General features: G+C 34.9%; 1 protein-coding gene across 4 annotated transcripts in view; it reads right to left on the bottom strand.

Moving 5' to 3' along the window:
* Window positions 1–16,625, bottom strand: part of AGL (amylo-alpha-1,6-glucosidase and 4-alpha-glucanotransferase) — a 72,801-nt gene that overhangs the window by 15,937 nt on the left and 40,239 nt on the right. For all 4 annotated transcript variants that reach the window (XM_077905573.1, XM_077905570.1, XM_077905572.1 and 1 more), the window contains exons 22-27: window positions 15,363–15,499; window positions 14,946–15,079; window positions 13,853–14,028; window positions 9,441–9,543; window positions 5,924–6,149; window positions 4,698–4,809 (exon numbers count right to left, since the gene is read on the bottom strand). In XM_077905573.1, the coding sequence (XP_077761699.1) occupies window positions 4,698–4,809; window positions 5,924–6,149; window positions 9,441–9,543; window positions 13,853–14,028; window positions 14,946–15,079; window positions 15,363–15,499 (888 nt within the window). The remainder of the gene's footprint in view (window positions 1–4,697; window positions 4,810–5,923; window positions 6,150–9,440; window positions 9,544–13,852; window positions 14,029–14,945; window positions 15,080–15,362; window positions 15,500–16,625) is intronic.

The raw sequence follows: 16,625 nt of genomic DNA, 5'->3' as shown, positions 1-16,625 counted from the left end.
ACCACTCTATTAGCAAGAAAATATATAAATTATGTATATACAATTATAAAAATTATAATTTGTAGAAATTATAGAATTTTTCATACAAGTCAATGTAAACATTTCCTGTTAGACATAAAGATTGCTTCATTTTTTTATGTGATTACAAGCAATGCTATAATCAGTATTATATGATACGACTTTTTTGTGTGTTTTAGATTATTTTATGGACTAGATTCCAGGAGCATAATAAATTCATGAACAAAAATATATGAATATTTTAAATCTCATAAAACATATCTGGATATCTATCTCTACATTGCTTTCCAAGAATAATGAGTCAATTTACAATGCCATCAATAGTATGTGAATACCTCTCAAAACTAAAATGTTATTTGCTACTGTTTGTTATTTTTTTTGTTACTGTTTGTTATTGATTGAATTGTGTAAACATCCAAATTCATATGCTAAAGTCCTAACCCCAGTACATCAGAATATGACCTTATTTGGAGATTGGAATTTAAAAATTAATCACATTAAAATAAGGTCATTAGCCTGCACTCTAATCCAGTTCCACTGGTATCCTGATAAGATGAGGAAATTTGGGCACAGACAATGCACTGAAGGAAGCTGATGTGAAGATATAGGGAGAACATCTGCGTAAACATGAACATGGCTATCTACAAGCCTATGAGGGAGGCTTGAACAGATCTTTGTCTCACAGCCCTAAGGTCGAGTCAACCCTGTCAACGCTTTAATTTTGGATTTCTACTCTCCAGAACTGAGAAACAATATATTTTTTGTCATTTAAGCTACCCAGTGTATGGTACTTTGATATGACACTCACAGCAAACTAATACACTGGTTTTTTTTTTTTTCTAATAATAAATAGACTTACAGCACTATGTGCCATGCACTATTCTAAGTGCTTTAACATACATATTTCATTGAATCCTCATATCAACCTTAGGAGGTAGGTGCTATTATTATATTCCTTTTACCAATGTAGAAAAGGGAGGCAAAGAGAGGTTAAAACCTATCCAAGGGAACACAGCTAGAAAATGAGCAGAGATGGGAATTTTAACACAGCAAGTCTGCTTCTAGCATTGGTGCTTTCATTTATGCTATACTGTCTCATGATAATTTAGTAGGGAAAAATGGAGACCCACTTTAATATGAATTTGTTTGAGTACTGGTAAGGCTGAATGCTTCTCTCATGTTTATTAATGGACTATGTATGCATGTCCTTAGGCAAACTACTTTTACCTCCTGTTCCTATTTCCTGTACTGTGAGTTAGGGATGGAAGGACTAGCCTCTGGAAATCAATCAATCAATCTTGGAGGATGTTGTAAGAGATATGGAAAGAAAACATGATCAAAGTACACATAAAAGTTTATTGCTGCCTAAAGAAAGGCAATAACCAAAGAAAAGAGAAAGTAGAGTCACAACAGTTTAAGTTTTTTTAAGATAACAGTTTAAGATTAAGTAAAATCTTAAGAAAAAAAAAGAGAACCATAAGGACAAAAGATGAATGGATTAAAATGGAATGAATTGTTTCTTTTTATTTGTAAAAGGCAAGCCTACAAAGTTAATAAAAGTAAATGAGACATTATCTTTGTACCTGTGGGCCAGGTAGGATTTCTGAAATAAACTACAGTGAAGGACATCATAGATAAAGTTAAGTTGGGTGCCAGACTGGGAAAAGGTTTGTGCAATATCTAAAACTGACAATGGATGAATATACAAGGGACTCCTAGAAATCAACAAGGAAAATATACAGGATTGATGAAATATAAATAAAGGCAAAGCACATGAACAATTTATAGAAAAGGAAACTTTCTTAAAAAATAATAAACAGGAATAATACTCAAATCCATCAGTAATAGAATTGCAAATAAAAACAATTACTTGTTGCTTTATACCCATGAGATTAGTGGAACATGCACATGGACACATAAGAAGCCATTTTAATTATCAGTGGGAATATAGACAGGTGAAATTAGGTAGTATTTAATCAAAGAGCACAAAAGTATAGTATATGCAGCTCTGATATAGCAATGCTAAGCGAAATAAGCCAGACACAAAAGAACAAATACCCTATGATTCCATGTATATGAGGTATGTAGAACAGTCAGATTTATAGAGGCAGAAAATAGAATAGTGTTTTTTTTTTTTTTTTTTTTTTTTTTAGAATAGTGGTTAATAGGGTTTAAGGGAGGAAAGAATAAGAAGTGATGGTTTATTGGGTACAGAGTTTCAGTGTGGGATGATGAAAAATTCTAGAGATGGAATTCTAGAGAAAAATTCTAGAGATGCAGTGGCCACTGCATACTTAAAATGGTTAAAGTTACGTACTTTATGGTAAAATGGTAAATATGTGCATTTTGCCACACATATAAAATCTCCAATAGTAAAAAAACAAAAAAGCCCAACAATCCAATTAGAAAATGGCAAAAGACACACATTTCGTCAAAAAGAGCTACAGATGACAAGTAAGCACAAGAACAGATGTTCAATACCATTAGCTGTTAGGGAAATTCAGATTAAAACCACAATGGGTGGTGGTATACCCAACCACCAGAACAGCTTAAAAAAAAGTGATTAACATCAAATGCTGCTGTGGACATGGAAAAACTGGATCTCTCCAGTTTGCTGGTGGGATTGTAAAATGGTAAACCACTTTAGAAAATAGTTTGCAGTTTCTTACAAAAACAAATTCAGGGCAGCCCTGTGGCTCAGCGGTTTAGCGCCGCCTTCAGCCCAGGGTGTGATCCTGGAGACCCGGAATCGAGTCCCATGTCGGGCTCCCTGCATGGAGCCTGCTTCTCCCTCTGCCTGTGTCTCTGCCTTTCTGTGTGTGTCTCTCATGAATAAATAAATAAAATCTTAAAAAAAAAAATCATACTTACCATATGGCCCAATCAAATACTTGGGCATTTGTCCCAGAGAAATAAAAATTTATTTTCCTACAAACACCTATATATAAATGTTCATATTAGCCTTACTTACATCAACCAAAAAATGGAAAAAAACAAAATGTCCTTCCACAGGTGAATGTTACATCCATGAAAGAGAATACCACTGAGCAATAGAATGGAATAAACTATTGATACATATAATAGATTGGATGGATTTCAGGGGAATTATGCTTAGTGAAAGAACCAATCTCAAACGGTTACATACTATATGATTCCATCTATATACATTCTTAAAATGATAAAACCACAAAGATGCGTAACAGATTAGTAGTTGTCAGAGACCAGGGATTGTTGTTGTGACTCTAAAGGGGTTAGCGTAAGAAAGACCTTTGTGGTGACGAAACAGTTGAGTGTCTTGATTGCTGTAGTGGTTACATGAAACCATACACGGGGCAAAATTACATAGAACCACACACACATGCTCACACACAAATGAGTTAATGTAAAAATAGTTAAAACTGGGCAGCCCAGGTGGCTCAGCGGTTTAGCGCTGCCTTCAGTCCAGGGCCTGATCCGGGAGACCCGGGATCGAGTCCCACATCAGGCTCCCTGCATGGAGCCTGCTTCTTCCTCTGCCTGTGTCTCTGCCTCTCTCTGTCTCTCATGAATAAATAAATAAAATCTTTAAAAAAAATTAAAAAAAGACTCTAAAAAATAGTTAAAACTGAATATGGTCTATAGTCTAGTTAACTAGTATTAAACTAAACTAATGTCAGTTTCCTAATTTTGATATTGTACTACAGTAAGATATAGATACAGTAAGGTAAGATATCCTCATTGGGGAAGCTGGATGAAGACTTCAGGATACTCTTATATATCATTTTTGCAACTTTTTTTTTTTTTTTTTAAGTAGGCTCCATACTGGACATGGAGCCCAGGGTGGGCTTGAACTCATGATCCTGAGATCAAGATCTGAGCTGAGATCAAGAATCGGGCACTTAACTGACTGAGCCCTCCAAGTGCCCCATGTTTGCAAATTTCTATCAGTCTCTAATTCTTTCAACATTAAGAAGTAAGAAAAATCTACATGCACAAAAAAGCAGTATATGTTTCAAAGGACAATAAATACACAGAATTGTATATGTATATTGTATACCCTGCATATGTCTTTGCATTACTTCCTATATGGAAAGTCTCTATAGAGTAATAAAATAAATTATCATTAGCCTTGCACTGGCTGGTGATGATAGTATGCCATTAAAAATAGGAATATGATGAACTTCTAAGAGATTAAAAAAGTATATCTATTTAACCGTGTAGACAAAACTTTTTACAAAAAGAATTTTAGAAGACCCTAAGTTACACAGATTGTAAATGAAACCTTAACTCTGCCACTTAGTAGTTGTGTGACTCTAAGCAAGCTACTCTGCTTCAGTCATCTTATCAACACAAATGGGAACAGTATAACTCATCCCCAGTGTTCTTGGGAGTATTACATGGGAATAACATGAAAAAGCTGTTAGCATAATGCCTAGCACACACAGTGAGCACTCATTCGTTATTATGATCATAAATACAATCACCAAAACTACCTTTCAAATTAACTGACAAAATATATAAAATTTTATCTTTCCTCTAGAAACTAAAACTAAACTAGTGAGATCAGGAACTATGTTAATCTCTCTCATTGGGATATTCTGAAGTTTTAGACACAAATATAATATTTGTCAAATACATGAATAATATAAAAAGTTTAATTCTACCTCATTAGTCGATCTTTACTATGTAAAGTTATGTACCTTCGTCCTTCATGTTTCGGTCTATTTGTGGACCAGCATTCCTCTCTCGGAATTGTATGCCCTGTATGTGTCTTTGCATGACTTCCTGTATTACTTCAAACAGTGGTTGATCCTGTTGGAGACATAATGGATATTAGTTCTGTTAGAAATTACATTTTTCTTACCTTCTCCCAAATCCCACAGCTGAAGTTTTGTGAAAACATAGATTTTTCCTTAGGAGAAGAAATGGGGATCAGGGGTGGGACTGGAGAAAAAAGGAGTTCCTATACCCCAAATCATACAGTCAGCCTCTGGCATATGAATATTTAACGTATTGTAGTTTTGACTATTCATGTCTGTGACATGAAATAGTTTATAATTTTGCTGACACATGAAAATAATTCTTGTGAATTTCTATAGTTTCCATTAGAGTGAATTGTGCAGTTAATAACTGTATCTATCTTATACAGAAATCTAAACTTTAAATTGGCATTGCTCTTCTTACTTATCCACATATATAGTAAAAGGGGTAAATTATATAATAAACTGATACTTTATATAAAAACTTTTTTTGACAAATGTTATAATATAAAGGTAGATGAGAAGTGGAAAAAGTACAGTATCATTGAACATTACTGACTGGGAAGAAAACCACTTGGAATGTTTATTTATTCTGTACTGTTCATAAGATAAACTCTGGACTTCCTGGATTAGTCATCAGGTGCTCCACAACCTGGTTTACCCTTTCCCACCTACTCTTACTACTCTGCAGGTACCCTATACAAAAAGCCAAAATAGACTAAGCAGTATGTCCTAAACTGTGCTTCAATCTACCCTGCTCTTTACTTTTCCTTTCATCTCTGAGGTCTTCCCACAACTTCTCTCACCTCTGCTGAAATCCCACTCATCTTTTAAGGTTCAGTTTAGGTGAAATTTTTAGCTACTTATGAAGTCCTCCCTGAGAACCATCTACTAGATGATCTCTCTCCCTTTTATGCACAGCATTTCCCATACACCACCTTTTGCAATGACCATGTTATGTACACATTATCTCTTCTATCATGTTGAAAATTCTTTAAGCAAGAAGCAAGTCTTATCTCTGCAATTGCTCATAGAACCAGTAGGTGCTAAACATAAACCAATATTTGAAGAATCTTTCAGATTTGGATTCTTCATTACAAACATTTTTATATCAGAAGCTAAAAGTTATTTTTAAGGAAAAAAAACTGTTTGAAGAGGATTTTTACCAGTGTGCCGGCAGACAAAGGAACAGAATCATCTGTAGGATACATTCTGGAAACTGGGCACTTGAGAATGTCTAGGCCATTTGGAACCATTTTACAGTAATCCTGAATACACTGTAGCCACCACCACACAGCATCCCGGCAATTGTATCTGGCATAAGTTCCTTCACCCAGGAGATTAGGAATGAGACCGTGTCTCAGGGTACCAGCAAATGCTAAAATAATATTCCTAAAACAACAGAATTAAGTGGATCATTTAACACGAAAACAATCACTTAAAAAGTTTAAGTCCCTTTTTGTGACTATTATTTCAGATGCATTTTCTCTCTTGTCCCTATTTCTTTGAATTTTCATGTAGAAAATGGTCATAATATGAGAGATTAAGCCTTGAATTAAAAGCTTGAAGCCTTAATCCTAGCCTTGGCTTTTTCCTTGACAATCTGTGTAGCTTACCCTCTCTGGGATAGTTTCTTCATCTATCAATTTAGGTATTGGACTAGGTGGTTTTTACGGTCCCTTATAGCTCTAGATTCTACTTTTGAAATCTGCGGTATTTCAAAATCTAGGTAAATACGACATGGACAAGAACTTTATTATTTTAAATACCAAAGCAAATACATAAGGAAACAAATGGGTAAAAGCTGACCTTGAAAATCATGATTTATTTAAAAAACCTGACAGAGAATACTTTATCTTTTAACGTATTACTGTACTATCATATACTAAATGACAACTTTGTAAGATGGGATAGCATTTCTAAAAAGAGCATGAAACTAAGAAATAACAATGGGGTTTAAAACCTAGCATTGCAATCTGTATACCCTAGGAAAAGTCATTTAAAATGTCCTAGACTAAACCATTTAGAAATTTAATTAATTTTAAGTCTCAGTTTAATGCTGTTCTCTTAAATAATAGTGCAATAAAGGTTTTTCTTGTATACTACAGTAGAATGTTAGTATGGACAGTGACATTTTCAATTAATAAAATCAGAATGGAGCAGTTGTAACCATCCAGAACAATGTCATACACTTGAAACTTGAATAAAAAGACCTCTGTCCATGAATACCTCTGCAGAAGGATGAAGGAGAACTCTCTGTGCCCACCAAAGTGGCTTTCCTATATGCCTCAATCTACTTTTTTAGCTAGCTGTGGCCAGGTTACTGGATTCCAAAGCAAGAATGTGAATGGAACTAGTGTATGTTAAGTGTGTGGAACAGCTGTATTTTTCCCAGGCTCTTCCCTCTCTGCCAGTTGACTAGAGAGTAGTACTCAGATGGTCGATCCTCAAGATGAAGGAGCTTTGATCCCTGAATCACTACATGGAAAGCTGCCTCCTGAATACCTATTTTGGACCAGAAATGAGAAATAAATTTGTGAAAAACCACTGAAATATATGAATTTATAATTTAGAACAGCTAGCACTACCTTAACAAATACATTATTCTCTCAGAATCATATAGATCAGAGTGGGCAACTTTTTTTGCAAAGGACCAGATAGTAAATATTTTAGGCTCTGTTGGCCATATATGGTCCCAGTCTTGTATTACTCTTTTTCAAATGACTCTTTAAAATAGTAAAAACCATTCTTTGCACCCAGGTCATACAAAACAGGTGATTGGCCAAATTTCTCTGACCCCTGATCTAAATACCCATCTATCTAGATAGATAACATAAAACTAAGCAGCAGAAATTGTTGATAGTGTATATAGAAATGATAATTGGGAACCCAGACAACAAAATAATAATGATTTAAAAAACTAACATTTATGCAATGCTTAGCATGTGACAGATCCTAATTGTATTAGTTCATTTAATCCTCTCTAGGGGTGCCTGGTTGGCTCAGTGGCTTGAGCATGTGACTCTTGATCTTGGAGTTATAAGTTTGAGCCCCATGCTGGGTGAAGAGATTACTCTCAAAAAAATCTTTTTTCAAAAAGATTTTATTTATTTGAGAAAGAGAGAGTGAGAGAGCAAGTGAGCACGATTGGGGGGTGGGCAGAGGGACAAGCAGACTCCCCACTGAGCATGAAGCCAGATGCGGGGCTCCAGCCTAGGATCCTGAGATCATGACTTGAGCCGAAGTCAGATGCTTAACCAAGTGAGCCACCTGGGCGCCCTCCAAATATAAAACATTAGAAAAAAAATCCTTAGAAAAATCCTGTAAGGTAAGTACTATCAGTATTTTACAGAGTACAAAGAAGATAAATAATGTATCAGTTGGTAGTTTAGAACCAGGGTTCGAACCTGGCAGTTTGGCCCCAACCCAAGTTCTTAACCATTACACTGTGCTGAACCCTAATGTTCCATTTCCTACTTCTTAACCATAGTCAGTTAGGAGTATTTAAGGAGGAAGCAAACAGCCTCTCAAATTTCTACAGCCCTATAATGATCTCTTAAATGAATAAGAAAAGGTCTTATTTTATTAGGTTAGCAGGGAAGAATGCAATGTGTTTCAGATGCCCACTTAGAAATCTTCAATTTAAAAAATAAATTTTCAATTTTAAAAGGACCAAAACCAGAACTTTTTTCATTTGAAGCGGCAAACTTCAGTTTTTTTTGAATGACCTCAACACAAGGTATCATATAAATGCTTTTTCCGATGAAAGTTTTAATTTGTAGAGCCTTGGGCTGCAGAAGATCACCTGGAGCCCTTGTGAAAACACAGATTTCCATCTGTTACTCTACCTTCTCCATCCCTATATTCAGAAGTTCAGCATAAGGACCATTAATTTGCATTTCTAATAAGTTCTCAGGAGATGGTGACACCACTGATTTGTAGTACTGATTTGTGTAGCACTGCTGTACAGCTTCACTTTTCTACCTTTGATAATTTCATTCATATTATTCTGATATTAAGAAAACACTATTTTAAGTCTAAAAGACAAACCTGGAGGTTACTAGGCTTGACAACACATAGAGGAAAACCTGATGCTATAATTCTTTCTATAGGACTCAGTCTTCATTATAGAAGGAAAAAAATGATAGAATTCAAATTTTACCTAAAAGTTAATGAGTTTTTTTTTTTTTAAAGATTTTATTTATTTATTCATGAGAGATGCAGAGAGAGAGAGAGAGAGGGGCAGAGACACAGGCAGAGGGAGAAGCAGGCTCCATGCAAGGAGCCTGATGTGGGACTCGATCCTGGGACTCCAGGGATCCTGAGCCACCCAGGGATCCACCACTAATCTGAGTTCTTATACTTAATTCAGGCATAGAAATTTACTCTTTAGTGAGTAATGTTAGTTAACATGGTTACACATTTTTTAGTTTTACTGAAATTAACTGGCAAATGCTGAAGATAACCTGACCTGTAACATGAAGGACTAAAATTTAGTGACTTCAAGAATTTTCACTCTTTTGAAATCCTATCATCTTATGAAATGAACATGTAAAAAAAAAAATACATAAGGAAAAACATACCTCCCAAATGTTACAAACAGATGGTAAGAAGGAAAGTTTGAAGAGCATGTGAAAACATTTAGATATAAACTGGCATTGCAACTTTTTAGAGATCTCCTACCTGGCCTCTAAATAGCGTCCAGTAATCAGCAGTAGACCTCTCAGTGCAATAAAAGTATCCCTTCCCCAACAGCGGAAAATACCAGAAGAAAAATGAGGTAAGCCTAACAGAAAACACAACAAAGTAATATGTTAATCTGAATAATACACATAAGGCTATGAACTCATTACCATAGGCCAGTTGTTCTAAGCTTGGGGAACAAGAATGAGGGAGTCTGCAAACCCTCTAAAATTCTGCAAAATGTGTGCCCAAACCTATGCCAATATTTGTGTGATGAGGTTCCATATTCTTCTTCTTTTTAAATTTAAAAATTTTTTTTTACTACATTCTTAAGGGAATCTATGACTTCAAAGAGATTAACTATCAGGGCTACAGGGACCCCTTGATGGCTGAGCAGGTGAGTGCCTGCCTTTGGCCCAGGGCATGATCCTGAAGTCCTAGGAGGAGTCTCACAATGGGCTCTCTGCATGGAGCCTGCTTCTCCCTCTGCCTATGTCTCTCTCTCTCTTGGTTTCTCATGAATAAATTCTTTAAAAAAAAAAACAAAAAAACAATCAGGGCTAGAAAGGGATGCTTACCTAAATTGATTATAATGTGAGTCTTTATACACAGATAAACTTTCTTTTAATAAATTAAAGGTTGAAATCAGAGATCTAATATTTAACATATAAACACATTTTTTAAAAATTTTTTTAAATTTATTTATGATAGTCATCAGAGAGAGAGAGAGAGAGAGAGGCAGAGACACAGGCAGAGAGAGAAGCAGGCTCCATGCACCGGGAGCCCGACGTGGGATTCGATCCCGGGTCTCCAGGATCGCGCCCTGGGCCAAAGGCAGGCGCCAAACCGCTGCGCCACCCAGGGATTCCCATAAACACATTATATATATATATATATAAATATATATATACATACTTTAGTAACACAAGTGGGAAAGTTTATAAACGTATAAAGTACATTCTCCAGATATGAAAGTAGACAAGGTCGAGAGAAAGCTGTGCCATATAATATTAATGATATATCTAAAAAGATTCTACCTGCAATTAGAGGCAACAAATTAATCTAGCTATGAGGGGCAACCCCGGTGGCGCAGCGGTTTGGTGCCGCCTGCAGCCCAGGGTGTGATCCTCGAGACCCGGGATCGAGTCCCACATCAGGCTCCTTGCATGGAGCCTGCTTCTCCCTCTGCCTGTGTCTCTGCCTCTCTCTCTCTCTATGGGTGTGTCTCTCATGAATAAATAAAATCTTTAAAAAAAATCTAGATATGAAATGATTATCTTAATGATAGATAACTGAACATGTTTATTAACCTATTAATCTAGAGTCAAATTTTCTTTTATCTTCTTTTATTTTTTTTAAAGATTTTGTTTATTTATTCATGAGAGACACAGAGAGAGAGAGGCAGAGACACAGCAGAGGGAGAAGCAGGCTCCATGCAGGGAGCCCGATGTGGGACTCGATCCTGGGTCTCCAGGATCACACCCTGAGCCTACGGTGGCACTAAACCGCTGAGCCACCCAGGCTGCTGCCCTAGAGTCAAATTTTAATACCAAATTTCCCATTAATTCAAGACAACTTAAGAATGTCACAGTTTGTTGGCCAGTTTTTCCAAATAAAAATAAGGACTTCAGGTGCCAAATAACTTGAACATTCTAGGTAACTGTAACCTTTAGGCATGAGATAAAAATAGGGTGACTGATGGATAAAATCTAAAATTTTACTTCTAGACTGAGTTTGATTTCTTTTCTTTTCTTTTTTTTTTTTTTTTTAAGATTTATTTATTTATTCATGAAAGACAGACTGAGAGAGAGAGGCAGAAACATAGGCAGAGGGAGAAGCAGATGAGCCTGATGTGGGACTTGATCCCGGATCCCTGGATCACAACCTGAGCTGAAGGCAGGAGCCCAATCGCTGAGCCACCCAGGCATCCCCTGAATTTGGTTTCTTATAAAACATGTCAAGAATACACTGTTATTCTCATTGGTACTAAAAACAATAATCAATAGGAAAGTAAAGGAAACTAAGCATTCTACTCAAAAAAAGAGCTATGCTAAAGCAAAAATACAAGACATATTTCAGGAAGGGAAAACTAAGGACTTCTATAAAATGTATACAGTATTCATTCATAACATAATCATTCATTCATAACATATCTGACATTATCGTTTGCTTGTTTTCCAGTTTGTTGAATGAATAACTGTCTCTCCCTAGTTCTCCCTAGTGGAAAATAAGATTCACAGTTACAGAAACCTTATTTGGCTTATTTACCAAACTGTAACTGTCACTGAAAATTGTAACTGGTATGTAATATATATAATGTATATAAAATTTTCCTAAATGAATGAAAAATAAAAAACTAATTATAAGAGGTAAATTGAGAGGCAAAATAATTTGGCTAGATAAAAGAAAATTTTGGCCATTTTTAAGTATACTTCAAAATTTAAGTTTCTGCTTATTGGGTCTTTACCTTATGGAGGGTAGACATTATTTTCTAAAAAGGCTCAGAACTAAACTTCTTTTCTACATCATCTCCAAAATAATGGTATAAAATTTCCTAAATACTCTGGGTATTATTTACACATGGTTGATTATTGACATATGGTTCATATGAGGTTGATGATTGTAACTTTGATGATGATGAGAACAGCAGTTAACATATATAGTATTCTATGCCACACAGACTTCCTGGTACTTTAACCCATTTAACACCTAGTATGAAATATGAATATAGATAGATTTAAGGGTGGTATTGAGCTCATATGTCCTAAAGTACAGGTAATTGGTCTTTGTTAAGATGTCAAAACTATAAAATCTCTAGCACTAATATGTAGCAATGTTTATGTTAACTTTTGACCTCTAAGAGTATAGGATTTATAGATCACTATCTTGTGATTTCTACCTTGTCATTTATTATACAAGTTTAAAATTATAATTTTTTTGTACCACTGTCACCAAAGGCTTTGGTATGCATTTTAAAATGAACCCCCAAAAACCTGTCTGCAAATCTGAGTACAGTCCTATATTTTGTTAATATGGAGTATATAGAACACTCCCCTGCAACACCGGAAGCAAATATCAAAACTTCTATTTATATTTATCAACACATCTTTTTAGTTTCTTTTTTATTTTTTTAATTTTTTTTAAATTTTTATTTATTTATGATAGTCACAGAGAGAGAGAGAGAGGCAGAGACACAGGCAGAGGGAGAAGCAGTCTCCATGCACCGGGAGCCCGATGTGGGATTCGATCCCGGGTCACCAGGATCACGCCCTGGGCCAAAGGCAGGCACCAAACCGCTGCGCCACCCAGGGATCCCATCTTTTTAGTTTCTATTTTTGTTTTATACTATACCTGATTATAAATGTACTTGGTATTATCAGTGTATTTATTTTGGGAGTGCTTAACAACAGCAGTGAATAATCAAGAATGTTGAGATCACTATTTTGTGTAATAGGCTTCTAAGCAGTAGGCTTTAGAACCACTTTCTGCATATCAATTTTTTTTTCCTCAATGACCCAGTTCAGTTTCATGAGTATCTGCATGGATTCAGAGGGGAAATATAAGACCAGGAGGAGATGACATAGTTGAGTGAAAATCTAAAACATGATTATGTAATTAAAACATATGATCATCCTAAATGAAAAGTTAATTTCTTTTTCAGTTGTCAGTTCTTACTAAGTCTTTTTTCTTGGTCTGGGTAGATGCAAATTTAAGGGTAAAAAGAGGAAATCACTTATGTACTATTACTGTCATCCTGCAATTTGGTACTTTTCAGTTTATCTTGGAAAGTTCTAAATTCAGTGGCCTTAAATAAATATTAAGCACTTTCTATAAATAGCTTGAAATACATTAAAAAAGAAAATAAAAGTCTGTTCTTTAGCCTATTTTGCTTACTTAGATTTGTTGATTCAGGTTTTAATGCTACTTGCAGGAAAGGATGCCAAAAGAATACAGTTGAAAGCATTTGATTGCAATGAGACATACAATAAAAAATTATTTAACATTTGTTTTGTTTTGTAACTTGTAGAGGATCTTTCCATTATCTCTTGGTAATTTACAAGATTGAGTTAATTTCTTAAATTTGGAAAAAAGTGTAAGATTAAAGGTAGTAAAACAAATCTGATAAAAAATACGAAATGTCAAGAGTTCAAAAAAACAGAAACATGAAGAGGAAAAGGATTAATCAGCAACAATGAAAAACACATAAATAATGCCTGTTGCACAGTATTAATTAAATAGTAAGTACAAAAATTAGTTCTACAAGTGAATATCTATGAAATTTTACTAAGCAGTCTCATAAAAGTTTGGATAACATCATGAGTCTTTTTTTTTTTAAATAATGATTTCCCTGTAACTTTACCTTTTTGAATAATATAGATTAACACATTTTTCACCTGTATGTGATTTCTTACCTGCAGCTAGAGACACACAACATTGCTCCTTTTCTTTTGTGATCTCATTTAGCCTATATGGTACATCCATAAGTGAAGGTGAAAGAAGTGGCAGAGAAGGGCACTTTCCTACTCCACACATTTGCACTGATCCCAGTGAAAGGTGTTTCACAAAGGTAGAACCATTCTGAACAAAGCTGTAAAAAAGTGACTGAGTTTAAAATATTATTTGTAGAAATACAAAAATTTTATTTCTTTTTAAAAATGTTATTGTGTTAAGAACAACTTAACCTGAAATCTACTCTCTTAACAGATTTTTTAAGTGGACAACGCAATAGTATTTACAGGCACAATATTACACAGCAGATCTCTAGAACTTACTCATCTCGCATACACAATGTTTCACAATTTTTCAGCAGTGTCATTTTAATTTGTTTCTTTCAAATAGTCTATTAGATGTGTAACAACAGTAATATTGGCTGAAGATTTTCAATTTGGTTAGATTTCAGAACTGCTTTCATTTTACCCAATATTATAGCTGGCTTCAAGTCCAAAGCCTGTTGTGCAACAAATGGAAGGGCTTAAGTTTTGTTCTTTCTGAAATCATGCCCAAATCAATTTGGTGGTTCTTCAGTGGCACATTCTGATCTGTAATTTCATTTTAGGGAAATGTACCAATAAAGGCAAATTCATTTCGCTGGGTGTTACTCTGTATGTTGGCAAATTGAACATCAATAAAAAATAAATTATTAAAAAATATCAGAGTAACTTTTCTCTTAATTAACAAAAAATTAGAAAAAGAACTGTGTATGCATGTTCTAAAAATTTTATCTATTAACAAGTCAATGAATAAATAGAAACCAGTAACATGAGACAATTAAATTTTCCCATGAACATGGTTTTTTAGCTTTACTGAAGAGATTTTAATACCCCTGTTTGTTTTTGTATGCTCCAGATTAAAGGATGCAAATACATTTACTATCCACTTAACAAATTTTTCAACTGTATGAATCTATGACAATTCTTTATGTTTTGGTCTTTCAAGAGTATATAAACTGACTGTATATGTTTTCTACACAAACATGCCTATTTACTCAAGGTTTGTTGTATATACCTTGACATCTGCTTCCATGCTATATCCAGAAGAGTGGTGTATGCACCAATTAATATAGCATCAAAATAACATGGGATAAGATAACGTGGGATTTGCTTCAGGTAGAAGAACATAGCCTGGAACCATTTACCAACCTGTTATAAAAATAATTTTAGAAGTTAATTTGGTGTCTTTACAGGCTAGGTGTATTTTTATTTATTTATTTATTTAGGCTAGGTGTATTTTAAGCGGTAAATCCAAACATGTAGCTCTACTACCTAGTAATCTATCAACCGGATTTCCATTTTTTAGAACTGGAAGATGATGAAGAAGGGAGGAAAATATTTCAGGCTAGAAAACTATGTCAATTTTATTTATACCATAGTAATATAGTTTTTATTGTTTCCTTGTTTTTTGAACTAGAATAGTTTTACTTACTTCTGCAATAGTTCCTGATCGAGAGATAAGCCGGTTACTGACATAGTCAATCATCCAATCTCCAGATCTCAAATTATCACAAAAGGGATGCCCCAAGTCATTCTTTGGCCTTATTTCTGCCAAGACGGACATTAACCCTGAAAATTCATAGAAATATCATGCAGTTATTGGCAGAGGCAATTTGTTCCCAATGACTGGGCTATTGCTGTCTCTAATGATTTGGAGTGAACACATATAGAGGTAGATAAAGGGCTGCAAAGACCACAGTGGGACTTCCCCTGGCTGGAGATAAGCGTGGTAACATTGACCCGAGATACAAAGACATACTGAAGGGGACTACTGTCACAGGGGCTATGCAGAGCTTTCCAAGATTCCTAACTTCTGGGACTCGACATGTTCTTCAGAATTTTAATATTATAATATCGAAAGGCAAGTAGCTGGCAGTTTCTCTGCCTTAAGGCATTAGGGGAAAAAGATAAGTCTGTATCTTCTTATGTTGAAAACTGGTGGAATCATTAATATTCAGGCAATCACAGGACTAGTTTCAGAGAGAGCAAGAGCATCTTTGGTGATAATAATAATAAAGCCTGCTTTGGACAGAATCTTTGGAGATGCCTGGGTGGCTCAGTGGTTGAGCATCTGCCTTTCGCTCAGAGCGTGATCCCGGAGTCCCGGGATCTAGTCCCACATGAGGCTCCTTGCAGGGAGCCTGCTTCTCCCTCTGCCTGTGTCTCTGCTTCTTTCTCTGTGTCTCTCATGAATAACTAAATAGAATCTTAAAAAAAAAAAAAAAAAAAAAGGAAAGATTCTTCGAAATATAATAAAAGGAAGTTAGAACTAAACAAGCTATCAAGGTGAGGTATACGGGCATATCCTTAAGTAATGCTCAAAGAGAAACTTAGAATTCTGTGTATACAGATTGTTATTTCAATGACAGAATAATAGTACTTCTTTAATTATCCAATAATGTAATAATTTCCACCTTAAAAAATATTATATAAATAGCCTCACCAAATTAATTGACTAAATTTATTTATATATTTAGGATTTAATTTTACTGTGTATATAGCAGGTCTTGAGAAATTAAAAAATAAATATATAAATTTAAGATGTAGTTTTTTTCCCCTCAAGGGGCTTACAGCCTCCTTCAGGAAACAAAGCTTAAAACATTAAAAAACAAAACAAAAAAAGCAAAACAAAACTAGAAAGCAAGACAGTATAAAATAATGTTCCACTTTTGCTCTAACATTTTTGGGGAAGGCA

Source organism: Canis aureus, chromosome 8 (assembly GCF_053574225.1).
Source record: "Canis aureus isolate CA01 chromosome 8, VMU_Caureus_v.1.0, whole genome shotgun sequence".
In the NCBI taxonomy this organism is placed as follows: domain Eukaryota; kingdom Metazoa; phylum Chordata; class Mammalia; order Carnivora; family Canidae; genus Canis; species Canis aureus.
The sequence above is the reverse complement of the archived record's forward strand: the minus strand, read 5'-3'. Positions and strand labels throughout refer to the sequence as shown.